Raw genomic sequence first — 21,202 nt, 5'->3', positions numbered from 1 at the left:
TGAATGTCACCCATTCTACATTTGCGCCCCACTATCCAAACATTTTTCTCAAGTTAATTTGCTTCTATAGAAACCACAGGACATGTTATCTTCGTTCAAGGAAAAAATTATCCAAAAAATCCTAAACTTATTGTACTTTAATCAATACAATTATAAACCTTTTAATTTTGCTAATTGACTCCTAAACATTTTTTGCGTTTTACCAATGGAGTCCGTCCAGCCAATTTTGGCCAGAAATTGATGACTTGATTGTCGGTGGTCCTACATGGCACAACAAGAGATGGTCGGTGCTGATGTGGACATTTTAGAATATATATATTTTTAATTATTTTAAATATTTTTTTGAATTTTTGATAATTTTTTTGGCTATTTCTTTTCTTTTCTTTTCTTTTGACACTGAGGGCGGCACGTCCACCCTCGCACACACTAGGCGAGGGTGTCACAGCCCTCGTGGCCTCTAGGTGAGGGCCACGACATCCTCGTCGGATTTGGGTGTCGCCATCCTCACCCAGAGTAGGTGAGGCACAAGACAAAAAGTAAAATAAAAAATATTAAAATTTCAAAAAAAAAATTCAAATGTCAACATCGGCGCTGCCCATGCTACGTAAGACCGATCGGTGACCACGCAATCAATTTCCAACCAAAAAAGGTCGGATGTACTCAATTAGCAAAACATAAAAAGGTTTAGGATTCAATTAGCAAAATTAAAAGATTTATACTAAATTAGCCACAATATAATAGGTTTAGGACTTTTTGGTTAATTTTTCCTTTCTTGAAGTGTTCATGGCTTTATGCATAAATTAGGACACAAGGTCAGAGGGTTGAAGAAAGGCAATAACCCCCTTGAATCACGAATCTACTAATTTCTAGTTTAAGAATAAACGCCTATAAAAAATGCTTGATTGGTAGTTTCTCTAGACATAATGTTCTACATATTGACATATTACACTCGAGTTAGCTTAGACTCTTATAGAGCTGAGCATAATGGATTGCCCAAATCGGGAACTGCTCGAACCGAACCAACCGGGCTGGTCTAGTTCCTAAATGCTTCAATCTGATTTTCAGTTCCATAAATTGAAACTGGTTACGATCGGTCCGATTCCAAGAAGGAACCGGACCACCCGAAGCATATAAATTTTATTTATTTTTTTATTCTTAAATTTAAACATAAACTTAATTTAGCCTCCTTTGTTTGTGCTTCCGTACATCACATCTATGTGGATGAGAAGACGGATCACCATGGCTCAACTTGACAAAAAGAATGGGTGGGCCAAATACCTATAGCAAGTCATTCGCTCATTGTGCTAGTCATTCTCTCTTTAGTGTCCTACATCAATTAGGCGATACAATAAAAGAGAATGACTTGCTATAAAGATAGAATGCATAACTCACTTATTTTAGTTTTCGATTGGTTCTATTGGACTGCTCCAACTGAATTAGTATCGAATCAACGGTGTAGTCCTCGGTTTCCTAAAATTGGGAATCGGGACCACCGGTCATGTCCCTGTTTCCTTAGGGAGACGGACCGACCTAAACCATGCTCATCCCTAGACCCTTATATCTAATTAACATTAACCATCAGTTGAGCCTTGACTGTTCAAGTATTAGGGGTGAGTATGGTTCTAAGATAGAATGTGAGCCTTGGCTTTTTATGTATTAGGGGCGACTATGGTTCTAAGGTAAAACTTGGAACCCGACCCTAGATCCGGTTCCATGTTCCAACTTCCAGGTTTCAAAGTATGCATGATAAGTTTCAAGTTCTAAAAATTGGGAAACATGTTCCGACGGGTAAATTCCAAGTTCTAGAAAGATGGAACCTTAACATGTTTTTGTGTTATTATTAGTATATGTTTTTGCACAATCCTACGGTATTCCATGTCGTCCGATGATAAATGTGTATATGGAACTACTAGTTTGAGCTTTCATTTTTAGCGATATTGATTAATGAGATTAACGTTTCATATTTATTCGTGTGATTAAATATGAGTTGTGGTCAGTGGATTGTAATAGCAAATTATGGTCATTAATCATGATGATTCACTGCAATCATTCAATTAAAAGTACTAGAGGAACCTGAGTATATCATGAAACATGTGATAGAGTAGGTTTCGGGTTCCAGGGTATGCAAGGTAGGTTTCAAATTTCAAGATATGCAAAGTAGATTCCAGAGCATGCGGGGTAGGTTTCGGGTTTCCAAAAATGAGAAACCTGTTACGATGGGTAAGTTTCAAATTTCAAGTGAAACCTATATGGAACCTAAAATCACTTATCCCTAATACATGAAAAGTCAAGGCTCATTCTCAACTGAATATTCTCACGTTCTCATTATATAAAAGCATTCTTTCAAATTTAGAAATTATGGATATTCTTTTGGCTAAAACAACTGAAGTTTGTTAACAACTTCATCGAAAAAACAAAAGGGATCGATATGCGACTCGTCTCAAAATTTCAAGCAAGTATTTCAAGACCTCACAGTACCGATTAATGTGGTTTTTCAAGAAGACCCTCTGACATGCACACAAAGCGCTAATCCATTTCGATTTTGAAGGTCAGGTCTGTAAGCCGTTTTGGATTGCCCGGCCCCCTCCCTCCTTCCAAACGTAATGGCGTGGAGTCATACAATACTTGGGAATGACTCCTTGCCACCTTTGGATCACCTCAAGCAAAAGTTCGAATCAAGGCAGTGGTAACGCTAAAATTGACAAAGGAAAGGGATAATTTTCATGTAATTGAAAAAGGGAAAGAATGAATCAAGCCACAACTAGACAAAGCTGGATTCGTGACCAGATGGGGCCTCCTACGTGATCAAGATGTGCGGTGGTCCGCTGCTAGCATGCATGCGACCTTGTTCATGACCGGGCCTAACTTGATCCATGACCGGAACTTTCTTTACTCGCAACTCCTCCCTATGGATTGTTACCACACTTTTATTTTCGTAATATTTTGGTTACTTTTTTTTTCATATTGCTATTCCATATTGCTATTCATTGATATACTAAAATGTCCTTGCAGGAGACTGAAATTAAATGATGGGGTGCCGTAATTTTGCAGCTACATGTCAATTAAGGCGGATCTAAGAAAACGCTAGCGCCATGTCGATGTACAATTGAATTCATGCACATATTGAGTGGCCTTTGGAATGTACACCATTTAACTGAATTGCATGCTTAGTTTGAATTAGTGATTGCGTTTTTGGACAATGATAATTGATACCCCGTCATAATATCTTCGAAGAATTCTGGTTGAATAATATTGGGCGAAAAGGGAATCCTCTGTATATTCAAAAACTATGAGGTGAATATAAACAATGGAGCAAGGTTCCGTGAACTCCTGCCACCGTTTCAACGATGAAATGATATTATTATTGTTAGGAAAAATCCCTTATAATATTTTGAAGATGATAAAATAATCAAAGGCTACTGATGAATTTATTGATTGAGTAGAACTAGGTAAAAGATGCACAAGCTGTTATGCATATGTTGTCTTAGCAGAACGTCCGAAGGTTGTGAGTTCTCTATCAATGGTGAACAAGGCATTGGGTGTAGAGGTGTCTCCAAGCTGGAGGTACCTAAGTATAATGTGAATAAGCCTAGAAAAGGAAGTTCAGTAAAGTTTGGAAGGACATTGGATAGGTGAACAGTAAGGCAGAACCATGATTGCCAATACGCTAGGAGGGACTAGAAGATGGAAACTTAAGTGAAGCACTTGCATATTGCGTTTGAAGTTTGTACGAGCTCAAACGTCGATGCAAGACAAGCTCAAACGTTGTCGCAAAGGTCAAGCTACGAGGGAGTATTTCATATGCAACGATCAGGCTATTATGAGATACATTCGAGAAGATATAATTAAGATGTTATATTATCACAATAGCTATCAAATCAAGCTGGATTCGTTCTTGAAGATTATCAATCATGAAGATCATTCAAGGGGTTGGATTACGGAAGACGAGGATGGCTTACCATTCGAATAACTCCATCTTGGGAAACCCTAATCATGATTATATGGGCGATCTAATCAAATGGGATATTCATTCTTTTGGTATTCTCCACGGTTACGAAATCCTTTGTATACAATCTCATCTAAACGGAAAGTTTGGATAATTATCCTTTGGAGACTTTGCAATGGTTAGTTTGAAGGTGAAAGAGTATAAAGGGATATCTCAAGGCTGAAGAGAGCACAAGAGTCCAAAACCTTAAATTCCAAAGTTCAAGAGAGCTTCACATCATTCATATATTCTTGATCCAAACACTATAATACTTACAGGATTTCATTCAAGTGCGTGAGTGATAGACGGAAAGTCTATTGACTTGAGAATCATTGCCGAGTTGTAACCTCTAAGCTATTCACTAGTGGAATCCAGCCGATTAGCTGTCAACATGACGAAGTGGATGTAGGCTTGAATAAAGCCGAATCCTATAAACTCTATGCGTACATTCTCTATCGCTTGAACTACTTGTCATTTTCATTTGATAGTTGAATTGTGCACGCTACTGCTTCTGAGGACATCTCAGATCTTGCTCTTGCACAAACTCTAAACTAAACTACGAGCTTATTTATTTAAAATTCCGCATTAATTTTTAAAGCTCTTTGAAATCACTTATTCACCTCTCTCTGGGTGATACCGCTAGCCCAATAATTATTACATATTGCTAGTTCTATAGTTCAGGTTGAACTACCTCAAACTTTTGTTTTTTTTTTTTGGGGGGGGGGGGGGTGGAGGGTGGGGTTGGTGTTTCCAAAATTGCCTCGAACGAGAAGCATCAAGTTTGAGAGATATTTTCCACGTTTTCTCAATAGACTTTTTGAAATTAATTTCTATCATAAAGAAATTAAAGCTAAAGCTACAAGTCCGAGACAATAACTCGTCTCAAACCGAACTGCTGAATAATGTTGTTCAAAGGACGTTGTGGTTCTGACGTGACGTCGTCTGTCTACATGGCGTGACCGGCATTGATATGGGTATTTTTTAATAAGTTTTTTAACAACGTAATTTGTTTAATTATTTTCTATGGGCATAGCGGCCTCATTAACAGCCAGCGAGGGCTTGTTGGTCCTCACCCGATGGTCGATGAGGGCATCCGGGCCCTCAACCGAAAAAAAAAAAAGTTTCAAAAACATTACCAAAAGGTATCCACGTCGGCCCAGTCATTCCATGTAGGATGGAAAACGTCCATATCTCCAACCAAAATTAGTTGAATAGACTAAATATGCACAAATGTAAAAGATTTATGATTAAATTGACACAATTAAAATGTTTCGGGCAATTGACATACAATGCAAAAGGTTTAAGACCTTTTGTACACTTTTTTTCAAATTAACTCGTGTGTGAGGATGAACTAAATTATATTGTGATCAAAATTTAATGGGGTCTTTCCAATTTTATTTGACAACCGTGGAGACTTTTCTTTTTTGTCGAAAGAAAGATTCCATTCATTAATCGGGATAATACTCGAGAGGTATATAAAATTCTTTCAAGCTCCCAAATAACTACGAGAAAAGGCAAATACCAGAAAGAAAATAACAAAACATATTCTGCAATTAGAAGCACACTCTCATCCTTCTAGAACAGATATGCCATCATAAAATTTCGACGGCCGATCACCGGATTCGGTAATAATCACACACCGAGAACTCCCATACCAATCATTAATTACGGTTGAGATTGATAAAGCACCAAGTAAGTGTATATATGTGGCACCCATAATAAGTCATAGTTTGGAATCCGGTGGTGGTGGTGGTCCCATTGCCACCCTTATTTCGTTACTGTGCACAAACAATGTTAAGTGGTTTTTGCTGCATCTACGTTATCAAATTCTTTTAGCATTAGGTCGATTATTTTCGATTTGCGTGTGTAGTATCTCCAAATTTATGTAGAGTTAGCGCATGTTTCGTGGATGAGTTCCGGCGATTAGGTCTATTTGTTCCGGCTAGATCATATCCAGACTTCGAAATGGGCTAAACTAAAGGACATAACCGATAAAGTAGGGATGACAGACGGGCCGGTTCGGTTTGGGCACAAGACGGCCCGGACCAGTGCCTAAACAGCACATAATCAACATAAAAAAACATTCCTTAAGAAACCACATTACCTTGATAGTGATTCGAACAATAAAAAAAAAAAATCAAGAACACGTCATATGCAAACTTTTGACTTGTCAACACGCTTGATAGCCCCTGGGGTTGGAAATTAAAAATTTACGGGTTGATGATATTAAGCTCGTTAGATAACTTTAATTAGAGTTAGGACCGAGCATAATGGACTGATCGAATCGAGAACCGCCGGGACCAGATTGGATTAGTTTGCTTGGTTTGGTTCCTGGAGATCTCGATCCGATTCCCGATTTCATAAAATTGGGTCCGGTTCCCGATTTCGAGGGGCGATCGGACCAATCCGAATAATATTTTTTCTTTAAAAAATTTTCCTAAATATAAATCCAAACCTAATCTAAGATGGTTAGTATAACTTTCAAGCTTAGCGACAATGCAATATAATTAACGAAAGGTTGTTCGGTGAATATGAAGTTAGCGAGAAAAATTTAACAACGAATTACCAAAAAAAAAAAAAAAGGCGACCGGTCCAATGATTAGATCATCCGGAATCGGATCAGGTCGGACTTGATTGGGAACCAGTCACCTCTAATTAGAGTTGTCTTGAAACAATCAATTAACATACAAAAGGGTCGCCTAATTCATTCAGTAGACGAAATAATTGATAGCAATTAGAGATCTTGCCAACTATATGGTTAGGACTCACCCATTATGGTCGCGATCCTATGTTTGTATAGAGATAAAGAGTGTTAACACCTAAAAATCAGTTCTTAAGTTCACAGCATTGATTTCTCAATCGGTTCATTCATGTATAACCTGAATTGGAACACTGTACAATCTAGCCTTACCCATGCAAATTTCTATAAATGCTCTTTCAATTTTGTTTTCATTTGGCCATAAAACAATATAAACAAAACATAATGTTGATAGGCCAAAAGCCGAGGAATGCAAAAACCAAACGAATGGACTGCCTTCTGTGTGCTGTTTTATTCTTACAAAAGGCTTTGGCACTTAAGACATAACAATGAGATGTTGGGAGAATCCGTACGAACACTTCAGGTGAGTCGAGCAACCAGAACCCTTAAAGACGCGCCAAATCTGCGAAACTCTTGCCAAAATGGAAGTATAGAATCGAAGCTAGCACGAAATCATGAACAGAAAAGAGTAATCTTTTTATTGATTCGCCACTGCTGAAGAAAGGAGGCATTATTAGGAATCCTGGATTCACATCGATGCTGCAAACACCGCCTAGAGTAACACAGACCCACGATTGCCTCAATCGAGGTGAATCTCGCGCTCGTCACCATTATTTAAGATGGAGACTTTGAACATAACATCATCCCTGTCAATAAGCTCAAAAACGCAGGCATTTCCTACACGCAAATGAGCTTCTCTTGCAAACACAGGCCACCCAGCAGAGAACAACAAGCGGGCGTCCCGCTTATATCTTGAGAGATTCACTGCCCATGATCTGTCTGAATACGTAAGAGTTGCTGTTTTCTTGTTTTCTTCAATATGTTGCCGGACGAATTTGCCGGGAACACGCTGCACATGAGTAAACGTTTGAATAACCAGTGTATGCTATGTATGCTGAACGAAGGAAAATAATTTAAGCATGCACTCTTGGAAAAAAAAAGCACACAAGGCCATATTAGCGAGTTTCAGGAGCTTTAGCCAACAGTCTTAAGAGGCTCATGAAAGCCATCGATCTTAACCCGCAATGTAAAGCATTTTCAAACAAATTACAGAACATTAATTGCCATTTTAGGTTAGTACTCAATTCAAGTGACTGTCCATCCTTTCATGCGGAAAGTGATGGAGCAGCTTGTCGAGGATATCCAAGTGAATGGATAGTCCCGACATTATTACAGCCTTTGCTTCTGTTTTTTCTTCCTTTTTTCCTGATTCCGCATTACTCCACCACTGGAATGCCCCACGCTTACTCCAAGGAAACTAACTACTGTCATATGATTCCCAATACAAACCAAATCAACCAAGGAAAACACTGAGGAAAGATTAGATAGAGATAGTAATCAAACTTGAGATATGGCAGTGATGGATTAGGCTCGAGATTATACCAATGTCCTAAAATGAGACCGTCGTATCACCATTTTGAAGAAGGGATGCTCCAAATCAAATTCGCTGGCTAACTCAGTAGTCCTAAGAGGCCTCGGAAGAGTAGGACCACGAAATACCGGCTCAGAATGGTTCATTCTGCATCTAGACCATTTGTTCCTGTCTGGCGTTAAAATGAGAACTTTAAGAGACATTATTGCCGTGAATATTTCTTTAACTGACTATGAAGATCTTTAGCATAGAATTCGTGTCATGCCATAACCAGCCTAAAGTTCCACTTCGCACAATGTAAATCAAGTTTCTACCTGCACTGCTGATAACGTAGACTCTGAATACAATGTCATCTCTATCAATTAGCTCAAACACGCAGACATTTCCTACACGCAAGCGAGTTCCTCTCACAAATGCCATCCAACCAGAAGAGAATGCCGCTGCATTTGGATAGCTCCTAAGCTTCACCGGCCATGTTCTGTCTGAATGCGTAAGAGTTGCGAGTTCCTTCATTTTCCGGATGTGCTGTCTGATGAAACCACGAGGAACATTCTGCCCACACACGTTTGAATAACCCGTGCTTTATAAGAAGGACTGGGGAAGCATTCCCTTATTCAAGAAAGCAAGCAAAATGTAGGCCGATATGGTAGTTTTAGCGACCCCATGAACAGTCTTTAGCAGGAAAATAGTCAAAATGTCGAAGTCTCTGATCTTAGCATTAGCATGAGCGGTAGAGGATCTTTGCCTTTTTTAAACAAATGGGACATAACAGACCCAAGGAAAACACTAAGTAGTTTCCTACAGAAATCCAATCAGCTTAGGAAAAAAGCCAAAATAGTAGTGAATTAAGCTCTCGATCTTACCAGCGTACCATGTCCAATATAAGATGGCCGGATCACCACCTTGAAAAAAGGATACTCTGAGTCAAATTTGCTGGCAAATTCAAAACTAGGAAGAGGACGCGAACTTGTCAGGCCACCATAATTCCGCTCAGGATGGCTCACTCTGCATCTAGAATGTCCCATCCCTTCTGTTCTTTGAAAAAAAGAAATATTTCTATGACGCCAGTTTGAACTTTTCATTGATTGATTTACTACCATGAACATATTTAACGCAGAATGGAAAAAATATCGTCATGGAAATCAAGATCTAGATAAGTTGACCAAACGAAAAATTTGCTTCTCTTCACCTTAGAAGTTGTAACTACTTAACCACAATAAGCATGATGGAAATCATAAAGTTATCAGTCAACATAAACAAGCTTATCAAAAAGTTCTCAAGTACTTGAAAAAGAACTAACAAAGGAGAGAGCTCTGTAAGAAGAAACAAGACTCATAAAATGACAAGACACACCTTCGAGAACTTGTGATGAGCAGCTTGGACTCAACTGAGAACATGGTGAATGAGGTTCGACCCTCATTTTTTGACGAGGAGTGCAATCCTCCGAATCTTCAAGTTCTACCACATCCTCCCTCTTTGGCGAGATAAATCCACTCCTGAGGTTTGATATGCAGCTCGACGAATAATCAATCTCCGAAGCACTCTTATCAAATATCATCACGTGAAAACTGGAGTTTCCTTCATATTTGAAAACTATGAGGTGACCATGACCAACGGAGTAATGCTGCATAAATTCTCGCCACCCTTTCCACAACCAAACCGTGCTGTCGTTAGGTTTTTCTACTCCAATTCTCCAAGTCGAGCTGCCCGGAACCCTGAGTAGCACCAAGCTTGAGAGATCCTTTCCATATCTTCCCAAGAATTTTTTCGGAATTCCCTATTAAGGAAAACTCAAAAGTTATAGGTCCGGGACTTGAATTCATCAAAATTAGATAAAAAAATGCAAGGGAGAAAAGGTAGAGCACTGAGCAAATTTTAAGTTCTGCAACACGGTGATTAAAGATCGGTTTCACCGGGCAACTAAGGATTGAATTCCAGTTATAGTTGCTTCATTAACGAGTGTAAAGCTAGAGAGACCCAACACCTTTGTCCACACTATCCTTAGTCAACCAATCCTCAATTCCAAGTTAAAGAACTCATTTTTCATCTAGAATAATTCAAAATTGAACACTTTTTTCTTCAGGGTTTTTTGTTCTTTCTTTCTTTTCGCAAGAATCAAGATGTTGATACAAAGCCAAATGCATAGCAAGATCTCCAGATTGTATGTACACAGCACGAGGGCGAAGGTTCAAAACCAAGACAGAAACTCTCGAGACATTGGAGCTGAATCATAAGAAACAGACTGTTTGGAAACGTGGGACTTACGAGCTTCCCAGATTGAAGGGTGTCGGAGAGAATGATCTTGAAGAAGTGAGGACTATCAAGACGAGGTCCAGTCGCGACATCTGGCTTGGCACCCCCATTTTCCCTCGGCCGACGGCTACCGCAAGCCATGTACGGTAGTGTCACGGGGGTCACTGAAGGAGGAGGAGGAGGAGGCGGAGGTGGTTGGTGGTTGTTTGTGCGATTTGCCTTTGTTCCTTACCGAGATTGATAATGTTATTCTCGCCAAATGATAAAACCATATATTATTTATTTCCTGAAAAGGCACAAATTGGTTACTCCCAATAGAAAATTCCAAACATCAATCCAGTCCGCGGTAAGGAGGCATATGAAGTTATTGTTTAATCAAATATAGCCTCCATTACTCTATTTCCATAAATCAGGAATTCTCTAGAGAAAATCATTACATGCCCAATGTCATGTAGAGTCATCTTATCAGATTACATGCCACACCCTCGATCGGGCTTCATTCCTAAAAAATTTCAAAACTTCAGTTCTAATCTCAAATCTATCTCTATTTTTTTTTTTTTTTGTCGCGAAATATATCCTCAACTTTCACTTGATTCTCAAATCTATCGCGGTCGTCCAAGTCGCCATTAGTTATTCAAGGTGATGGTATTGCCACATCAGACAACATAAATTGTAAGGGAAACAAAAACTAAGAGAGAAAAAGAGAAAAAGAATTTTTTTGGGTCAAACAAAGAGAAAAAGAATTGAAAAAACACAAAACTAGGTCCATTTATATATACAAAAAATAACTTTTAGGAAAATATTTTTTGAACTTTCCGCGTTGAATTCACAAAAATAAAGTAGTCAAGAAAAACATTTTCAATCAATGAAAAAACACATTCAAAGAGGAAAATATTCCCACTCCCCTTCTCTTCCCCATGTTACTCTCCCCCGGCCCCTACCGCCGCATCCGATTGCTGCCTCTTCGAAGAAGACTTCGCAGCCCCGCCTTGTCCCATCAATCTCCAGCTCAAATTTTATAATTCGACTGCAAAAGCCAAAATCACGTTCTCGTACTCAAATCTGCCTCGATGACCCGCCGATTCCGCTCAAATTAGGACGAATTCATAAGCTTTTAGCTCCAAGTTTGTAAAGCGGAAGGAAAAAACCTCCAAGAATTCAAATTTGGAAGCCGTGAGCTCATGACGAAGCTCGAGATTCGCAACCGAGTTGTGATGAGAGAGAGCGACACCAAAAATAGTATGATCGAACACGAAGAACAACTGCAGCTTACGAGCCAACAGATGAGGGATGAGGTTGCCGGCCTTGGGCATGCTTGTTCCTCTCTTTTGGCAAGCTACCGCCGTGGCCAGCGACCAACCGAGGAAAAGGGAAAAAGGAAAATAGAGAAAAAAATAATAAATAATTCAAAATTTTTGATAAATTTCCCCTAGAAAATAAAATTAGATTTTCAATACCAAAGGGTGAAAAATATTTTACTAATTCATTTTTAAGTTTTAGTCAAACAATGAAAAATTTGTCATTTTCCATTCTCTCGAAAATATTGTCAGACAATGTCTCACTTTCAACGAAACAAACAAGCATGAGAGAGAGAGAGAGAGAGAGTGGCCATGCCCGCTCAAGCTCTAAGGTTCTAGCGGGCCACACATGCTCCAAGCTCCCGATCGTAGTGAGCACGAAACAGAGCTGTGTCCGCTTGCTCGCGATTGCCATGGTCACCCCGATCACATGATGACGGAGCAGAGCACGCGAGCAAACAGAGATGGGGACAAGCAAGGGAGGAGAGAGAGGGACGACGACGGCCGGGCCATATGGCACTACTCACCTAAAAGCTCACAAGCTTGATTGACGCTCCGGCCATCCCACTAGAGGATAGTAAACAAAAACGAGGTCTGCATGCTTGCTTGCTCTGCTCGGTCATCATGCTGAGTGGCCATTGCCTCGGCGAGCTTCGTGGCTCGGAAGTCCATCGACCATAGCGGCCGTGAGCTTCGTAGCTCGAAATTCCAGCCGTCATGGCGGCTGCGAGCCCGCAGATAGTCCCTGTCACAAAAATAAAAAATTAGAGCACCAAATTGTTATCGATAATGAAAATATTTCTTATCGACTAATTAGTTTAAGTGATACATGCGATCATTTTCAGAAAAATATTTTCTTCAAATGACGCATTTTTCGCGAAATAAATAGAGTCTAAAATCCAATGTGACCATTTCAAATTTATTTTATGACGGACAGACTGATAAAGCACCATGTAAGTGCTCACATGGCGCCCGTAATCAGAAAATTCTTGCTTTTTTAGCATTTAAGAGTGTTAATACTCAAAAATCAGTTCTTAATTTCTCGGCACTGATTTCTCAATTCTTGAATCGGTACATTCATGTAGATTTGAATATGGCTCAACAAACATAGTAAAATGATTACTTATATCGCTTATAAAAATGAATAAACAAAAAGCATTTTCATTATCCGTTAAAATATTTAGACAAAAACTGTTGTCGTTAAATGAAATCATTTTTTATTGACTAATTATGCCAGGTGATCAATTTTAAGAAAATAATTTACAAATCATCCATTTTTCACGAAACAAATGGAACGCGGATGTCGGGGAAAGAGTCTTCGGTACAGAATCGAAACTAGCACCACAAAACAACAAAACATGAACAGACAAGAGTCTTCCTTCGATTGATTCGCCACTGCTGAATAAAGAAGACATGGTTAAGAATCCTGAACTCATATCAATGCTGGGAACTTCCTAGAGTAACACATTTCATGATCACCTCAATCAATGTGAATCTGGTCCTCACCACCATTTTCGAAGATGGAAACTCTGAACACAACAACATCCCTATCAATGAGCTCAAACACGCAGGCATTTCCTACACGCAAAGAGTTTCTCTGGCAAATGCAGCCCAACCAGCAGAAAAGCACACTCGGGTTTGGTGCGTTAATCTTAAGAGCTTCACCGGCCACGATCTATCTGAATACCTAAGAGTTACCATTCCCTCGAATTCTTCAAAATGTTGCTCGGCGAATCGACGAGGAACATGCTGCACATGAGTCAACATTTGAACGATCAATGTATGCTGAAAGAAGGACAATAACGTATGCATGCACTCTTGGTTAAAAAAAAACACACACACATAAGGCCATTTTGGTGAGTTTCGGGAGCTTTAGCCATTTAGGATTAAGAATAGGCATAATCAGACCCGCTTTTAGTCTTAAGAGGCTCATGAAAGCCATCGGTCTTAACCCGCGATGCAAAGCATTTTGAACGAATTACTGCCATATATTGCCACTTCAGGTTAGAACTCGATTCAAGTGACCATCCATCCTTTCACACGAAAGCGATGGAGCAGCTTGTCTAGGATATCCAAGTGAATGGATAGTCCCCGACCTCCTAATTACAGCCTTTACTTCTGTTTTTCCTGAATCCGCGTCACTCCACCACTGGGATGCCCCACGATCACTCCAAAGAAAATAGCATGTTATATGGTTCCCAATACAAACCAAATCAGCACAAAACCGAGGCAAGATTAGATAGAGATCATAATCAAACTTCAGATATGACAGTAATGGATTAGGCTCCAGATTGTACCACTCTCTTAAAATGACCCCGGTGTATCACCAGTTTGAAGAAGGGATGCTCCGAATCAAATTCACTGGCTAATTCAGGAGTAGTGAGAGGCCTCGGAGGAGTAGGATCAGAAAAATACCGGCTCAGAATGGTTCACTCTGCATTTAGACCGTTTGTTCCTGCCTGGAGTTAAAACGAGAACTTTAAGAGACATTATTGGTGTGAATAGTTCTTTAATTGACGATGAAGACCTTTAGCATAGAACAAGTTTCACTTCAAACAATGTAAATCAAGTTTCTACCTGCGCCGCTGAAAATGTAGATTCTGAACACAATATCATCTCTATCAGTTAGCTCGAACACGCAGACATTTCCTACATGCAAGCGAGTTCCTCTCACAAATGCCATCCAACCAGAAGAGAACATCGCCCCACTAGGATAGTTACTAAGCTTCACCGGCCATGTTCTGTCTGGATGCCTGAGAGTCGCGATTTTCTTGATTTTTCAAATGTGCTGCATGATGAAACTACGAGGAACATTCTGCCCAGACACATGTTTGAACAACCCATGCTTTAAAAAGAAAGACTGAGGAAGCATTCCCTTATTCAAGCGAGCAAGCAAAATGTAGATAGATATGGTAATTTTAGTAACTCTCATCAATAGTCTTAACAGGACAAAAGACAGAACGTCAAAGTCTGTGCTCTTAGAATTAGCATGAGGGGTAGAGGATCTATGCCTTTTTAAACAAATGGGAACGAATAGATCCAAGGAAAACGCTATGTAGTTTCCTGCAGAAATCCAATCAGCTTAAGAAAAAAGCCAAAATAGTAATGAATTAAACTCTCGATCTTACCACTATATCATGTTTAATGTGAGATGGCCGGATCACCACCTTGAAAAAAGGATACTCCAAGTCAAATTTGCTAGCCAATTCAAAACTAGAGAGAGGCCACGAACTTGTAGAACCACCAAAAACTGGCTTAGAATGGCTAGCTCTGCTTCTAGACTCTCCGACCCTGTCTATTCTTAAAAAACAATGAAATACTTAGATTACGCCAATTTGAAATTTTCATTAGTTGATTTACTTACCATGAACATATTTAACGCAGAATGGAAGAAACTACCGTCATAGAAATCAGATTTAGATAAGTTGACCAAATGAAAAATTCGCTTCTCTTCACCAAAGAAGTTGTAACTACTTAACCACGATAAGCATGACGGAAATCATAATGTTATCAGTCAACATAAACAAGCTTATCAAAAAGTTCTCAAGTACTAAAAAAAGAACTAGCAAAGGAGAGAGCTCTGTAAGAAGAAACAAGACTCACAAAATGACAAGACACACCTTCGAGATCTTGTGATGAGTAGCATGGACTCGACTGAGAACATGGTGAATGAGGTTCGACCCTCATTTTTTGACGAGGAGCGCAATCCTCCGAAACTTCAACTTCTACCACATACTCACTCTCTCTTTGGCGAGATAAATCCACTCCCGAGGTTCGATATGCCACTCGACGAATAATCGATCTCCGAAGCACTCTTATCGAATATCATCACGTGAAAAGTGGAGTTCCCTTCATATTTGAAAACTACGAGGTGACCATGACCAATGGAGTAATGCTGCATAAATTCTCGCCACCCTTTCCATAACCAAACAATGCCATTGTTTCGCTTTTCTACTCCTATAGTCCAGGTCAAACTGCCCGGAACCTGGAGTAGCACCAAGCTTGAGAGATCCTTTCCATATCTTCCTAAGAATTTTTTCGGAATCCCCTATTAAGGAAAACTCAAGTTATAGCTTATAGGTCCAGGACTCAAATTCATCAAAATCGAAAGTGCAGGGAAAAAAGGAAGAGCACTGGGCAAATTTTAGATTCTGCAACAGGGCGATGAAAGATCGGTTTGAACACAAGCAGGGTGTCACCGGGCAAGTAAGGGTGACTTCCAGTTATAGTTGCTTCATTTGACGAGAGACAAGCTGGAGACCCAACACCTTTCTCCACTCCACAGTATCCTTAGCCAACCAATCCTCAATTCCAAGTTAAAGCGCTGATTTTTATCTAGAATAATTCAAAATTGAACACTTTTTTCTTCGGGGTTGTGGTTCTTTCTTTCTTTTCGCAAGAATCAAAATGTTGATACAAAGCCAAAGGCATAGAAAGATCTCCAGATTGTTTTGTACACAGCACGAGGGCGACAGTTCTAAACCAAGACAGAAACTGTCGAGACACTGGAGCTGAATCATAAGAAACAGACTGCGAAAATGTTGAACTTACGAGCTTCCCAGATTGAAGGGTGTCAGAGAGAATGATCTTGAAGAAGTGAGGACTCTCAAGACGTGGTCCAGTCGCGATATCTAGCCCCGCACTTCCATCTTCTGTCCGCCGACGCCGACCGCAAGCCATGTACGGTAGTGTCACGGGGGGTCACTGAAGGAGGAGGAGGAGGAGGTGGTGGTGGTGGTTTGTGCGATTTGCCCTTGCGTTCTTGAGCAACCTTGTCATAAAAGAACGGAAAATTTCCCCCTGGGGGTCTGCCTGAACCTTAAGTGCCGAGCAACATTTTTTTAAATTTTTTTTATTATTTTATTTTAATCATTTTTTAATTTCTTTTTTTTTTCTTTAATATTTTGTTATTATTCAATTTGTTTTCATTTAATCATTTTTTAATTTCTTTTTCTCGTCGCTTCGTTCGTGCGTTCGCTCGCTCGTGCACCATGATGATGCGCCTCAACTCCACGGCCCCGTCGCCTCGCTCGCTTGTTTGTTCGTTCGCTTGCTCGTTCTTCTTTTTCTTGTTTTCTCTTAATCATTTTTTTTATTATTCAATTTGTTTTCTTTTAATCATTTTTTTAATTTCTTTTTCTCTTCGCCTTGCTCGTGCACCATGATGACGCGCCTCGACTCCGCGACCCCGTCGTCTCGCTCACTTGTTTGTTCGTTCGCTCGCTCGTTCTTCTTTTTCTTGTTTTCTCTTAATCATTTTTTTATTATTCAATTTGTTTTCTTTTAATCATTTTTTAAATTTCTTCTTCTCATCGCTTTGCGGCCCTATCGCCTTGCTCGTTTGTTCACTCGATGACATGCCTCGACTCCACAGTCCCGTCGCCTCGCTCATTCGTTAGTTCGTTCATTCGCTCGCTCGTTTTTCTTTTTTCTTGTTCTCTTTTAATCAATTTTTATCATCCAATTTGTTTTCTTTTAATCATTTTTTAATTTCTTTTTCTCATTGCTCCTGAGCCCCGTCGCCTCGCTTGTTCGTTTGCTCGTTTGTTCATTCATTCGCTCGTTCATTTGTATTTTTATTGTTTTCTTTTAATCATTTTTTTATTATTCAATTTTTTTCTTTTAATCATTTTTAAAAGAAATTAAAAATGAGCTAGGTGACGGGGTCGCGGAGTCGAGGTGCGTCATCATGGTGCACGAGCGAACGAGGCGACGGGGCCACAGAGCGACGAGAAAAGGAAATTAAGAAAATGATTAAATCAAAACAAATTGAATAACAAAAAATGATTAAAAGAAAACAAGAAAAAGAAATTAAAAAATGAGTAAAATAAAATAATAAAAAAATTACAAAAAAAAAAGGTTTGTTGCTCGGCACTTTTTGAGTGCCGAGCAACTAGAACAACAACAAAAAGATGTGTGGTTGCGCGGCACAGTGTCGGGCTCCCATTGCTCGGCACTTTGAATGCCGAGCGACACCCAAAATAATTTTTTTTCGGATATGACATTCTTTGGAGCCTACGTAGTTCCCTTTTTTTGGTTTGTTTTTTTTTTTTTTTTTTGGGTTCACTTGTCTTCTTGTCCGGGGATTGCTAACGGTGATGTTCGCCATGTTTTGGTTTGAACGCTGGGAAGGGGCAACGACTATGACCCCCTATAGAAGCCAAAGCCAACACGTACAGCTCGCAGTCGAAGCGTTGAGGCTGCTCTTATCGGGAACCTCTACCTCTAGTTCTCTCCCGCTTCGTCTGGAGTATCTACACTTATTTTGTTTGTGCAATTGGATCCTTTATTTCTTTATGGAATCAACTCCTGTAACTCTACCCTATTCTCAACCAAGAGTGGGAGACCGAGAAAGATGCGAGGAGAGGTGAAGGACTTGGTGGTGCCCGCCACCACCGGCGGTCGGTCATGGTCGGAAAATGTAAGTTACCGGTTCTTATGGGAGTCTACCTACTCACATTACTGAGCTAATTATTCAATTAACCTAGTTTGGACTCAATCAAGTCCATAACAAATCGCAACTTATGATTTATGCTTTAACAAGTAAAAAATTTTACTTTGGAGTCGTCATTAATCTCTTTACGATATGTCGATTAGACACCTCAATAAATTTTACTTTGGAGTCGCCACTAATCTACAAAAAAATTTACTTTGAATGGTGCAACGCAGTGTCCTCTTCGGTGCAAAAACTTCAGGTGCCGAGCATGTCTATTCATAATTTGTCATTCATTCAACTCAATGGCAACAACCTGTCAACCACAGTTCCTGAGTTCTTCGCTAGATTCCCCAATCTAACTACTCTTCGTCTGATTTATTATGGGTTGCATGGAGAGTTTCCTTTTAAAATCTTTCAAATGCGGACACTTCGGACCCTTGACCTTTGCTGCAACCAACTTCTTCAGGGTCCTTTGCCCAATTTTCCGGAGGATAGTTCTCTTGATACTGTGGTCCTCAGTAAAATCTCAGAAGTTCGTCTAGTTTAGAATTGTTAATTGCAGTTTGAGTGGATTGATCCCGACCTCCATTTCGACATGTCTTTGAGCAATCTTATGGGTTCGATTTCTTCATTTAGTATGTCCAAACATCCGACACAGATTATGCTATCCTGCAATGCTCTAACTGGAGAGCTTCTGAGCCTTGTAAAAGTAGATTTGCGGTACAACTCAGTAGACGGAACCATTCCCTTGTCTCTCTTTACACTTGCTTCAATTAAGGCGATAGAAATTTCCAACAATCAGTTTTCTGGTGAGCTGAGTGATTCTCTAAATGTCACTTGCTGTCAACTAAACGCGCTCGATTTGAGCAGCAACAATTTAAAGGAACCCATACCAGTGTTTATTTTTGAACTTCAAGGACTTTAACTAACTCTCACTTTCTCCTAACAATTTCATTGGCTCATTGCACATTGATGTGTTTCAGCCGTTCAAGAACCTCACTTATCTCGATATTTCCCACAATTGTCTGTCAATTGATGCTACTGCATCCACTTCTGCTTTGTTCGGTTCCACTACTCTTTACACTATAAACCCGTCTTCCTGTCAGCTGAGTTCGGTCCCTGAATTCTTGCAAAACATACCGAAATTGGCCCATCTAGACCTCTCTGACAATCAAATTCAAGGAGAGATACCAAAATGGATATGGGAGATCGAATATCTTTCTTATGTCAATCTTTCCTTCAATTTCTTCAATAAACGGGGAGAACCTTTTCCTAATCTCCCTTTAAGTCTCTCTGTTATTAACCTCCACAGAAACGAGCTCCAGGGGAAAATGTCACCTCTGCCACAGAGAAGTGTCTACCTGGATTTCTCGAGTAACAATTTCAGTTCAGTTCTTGAAAATGATATTGGCAGGATCAGTTTGCCAAGCGCAGTCTGTACTTGACCTTTCCAACAACAATTTCATGGGAACCATCCCTCAGTGCTTAATGTTGCGGAGACTCAAGATGTTGAGTTTTGATCGGTAGTTTTAAGATTATTGCATGAATATTTACAAACGATTCTAGCGCGATAAATTATCATATTGATCGTCGATTTTTTTAGAAATTTTGTTCATAAAAATTATTTTTTTATCGCACAGTGAGATAAATCTCGTTGAGACGAGAAAAACGATTGGTGATAGTCCTATGGGAACGACGTACGCGCTGGATGCGTATAGAAAGAAAATTGTCGCGCCGGATGAACAGTTAAAAAAAAAAAAGGAAAGGGAATAGTTGCGTCAGTAGGCGCAAAAGAAGAATGGAGCAGTGCGTGCATAAGGAGCGTGCGTTGCACGCACCACTCCAACTGCAGGCGCGTGCAAGCCATGCGCCAAAGATTATGTGTAGGGTCAGCAGTGTGGGCGCGTGCGAGCGGCTGTAGCGGAATGTTTTGTTTTCCTAGATTGCATATTTTTTTGGTTCTGCCCTCCCTCACGCAAGAATATTCCTGTTTTGCAACTGGGTGACAATTTTGCGATATTTTTTTTTTAGCACGTAAATTTCCTGTTTTGCCTTAAATTAAAAATACATATGAAAAATACGGGTATAAATTGGGATATTATTGCATTTTTTTAGCTATATTTCCCTACATATATATTTTTTGAAAATACAAAATATTGCTTTCATGTAAATGACCACTCATGATTCACAGATGGCATGTATAAAAATGCTTGTAATTTCAGTTCGAAGAAAACTTGAACAATGGTAGGAGATTATGTTATCTTACATTCTGCGTTTGATTATGATCGATGCCCGAATTGCGTGTATCTTGCTGTGCCTATATGATTAAGAGATAAATGATCAATGGATCATGTTGCTTGATTATTTTTTCTAGTGGAAGTTCGTAGGTTGATAGAATTCAATGGAATTCTCACCTAGAACTTGAATTTTGTGCGAATTGAACTAAATGCATGATAGTGAGACAATTATAACACAGAAGTTGATTGGGAACGTGGTAAACTTTCGTTTCGGTGTCTTTTGTCCAATTATCATTTATTTAAGTTGCTCTTTGCTTCAAAATTAATTATATTTGTTAATGTGAAAGATGTGCTAGTATTAATTCAGTGCTTATTCTGTCAATATAGAATTGTCATTGACTATGGCTTCTGCATCTAAAACCCGGCTGACATCAATAAGGGTGAAAAACTGAACGGTGACGATTATGATATTTGGCACCGAAAGGTTCAATACATCCTTGAAGAACAAGAGGTTTTGGAAACCCTCAACCACACCATGGTTCAACCCAAGCAAGGAAATTCTGCTCAACACAGAAGAGATCTAGAAGCTTATCAAGCTTGGAAAAAGAAAAATAGCATTGCTCGCATCACATTCTTGAGCTGTATGCGGGATGATCTCATGTGTGAGTTTGAAGGACTTGAGAATGCTCAAGATATTTGGACTGCTCCGAAAGAAAAGTTTGGGGGCACGTCTACTACTAAATTAAGGAGGCTCACTATCAAGTTTGACACCTTTCGAAAGCGTCAAAATCAAAATATGAGGCAACACCTTCAGGAGATGTCAAACATGATACGAGAGCTCAAAACAACGAGTCATATCCTAA

At 39.6% G+C, this 21,202-nt stretch overlaps 2 protein-coding genes and 1 pseudogene across 2 annotated transcripts in view; all 3 read right to left on the bottom strand.

Moving 5' to 3' along the window:
- Nucleotides 1-21,202, bottom strand: part of LOC125315326 — a 150,597-nt gene that overhangs the window by 100,257 nt on the left and 29,138 nt on the right. The window lies entirely within an intron of this gene.
- Nucleotides 7,324-10,528, bottom strand: LOC125315132 (B3 domain-containing transcription factor VRN1-like). The gene is made up of 6 exons (XM_048279307.1): nucleotides 10,381-10,528; nucleotides 9,469-9,892; nucleotides 8,979-9,145; nucleotides 8,430-8,667; nucleotides 8,127-8,287; nucleotides 7,324-7,593 (listed from the first exon to the last, which is right to left on the bottom strand). The coding sequence occupies exons 1-6, from the start codon at nucleotides 10,507-10,509 to the stop codon at nucleotides 7,324-7,326; spliced, it is 1,389 nt and encodes a 462-aa protein (XP_048135264.1). The 5' UTR covers nucleotides 10,510-10,528.
- LOC115732289 lies at nucleotides 13,026-16,433 on the bottom strand (annotated as a pseudogene).

The sequence above is a fragment of the Rhodamnia argentea genome, chromosome 5, assembly GCF_020921035.1.
Source record: "Rhodamnia argentea isolate NSW1041297 chromosome 5, ASM2092103v1, whole genome shotgun sequence".
NCBI lineage: Eukaryota > Viridiplantae > Streptophyta > Magnoliopsida > Myrtales > Myrtaceae > Rhodamnia > Rhodamnia argentea.
This window is presented reverse-complemented; position numbering and strand designations above follow the sequence as displayed.

Bases quoted from the DNA above. Each gene is read 5' to 3' on its own strand.
- LOC125315132 (XM_048279307.1), bottom strand. From the start codon at position 10,509: ATGGCTTGCGGTAGCCGTCGGCCGAGGGAAAATGGGGGTGCCAAGCCA. The intron at 9,893-10,380 runs GTAAGTCCCACG...TTTCCTTAATAG, and splicing joins CCCTTCAATCTGGGAAGCTC to GGAATTCCGAAAAAATTCTT. The intron at 8,288-8,429 runs GTAGAAACTTGA...TTTTAACGCCAG, and splicing joins CTACGTTATCAGCAGTGCAG to ACAGGAACAAATGGTCTAGA.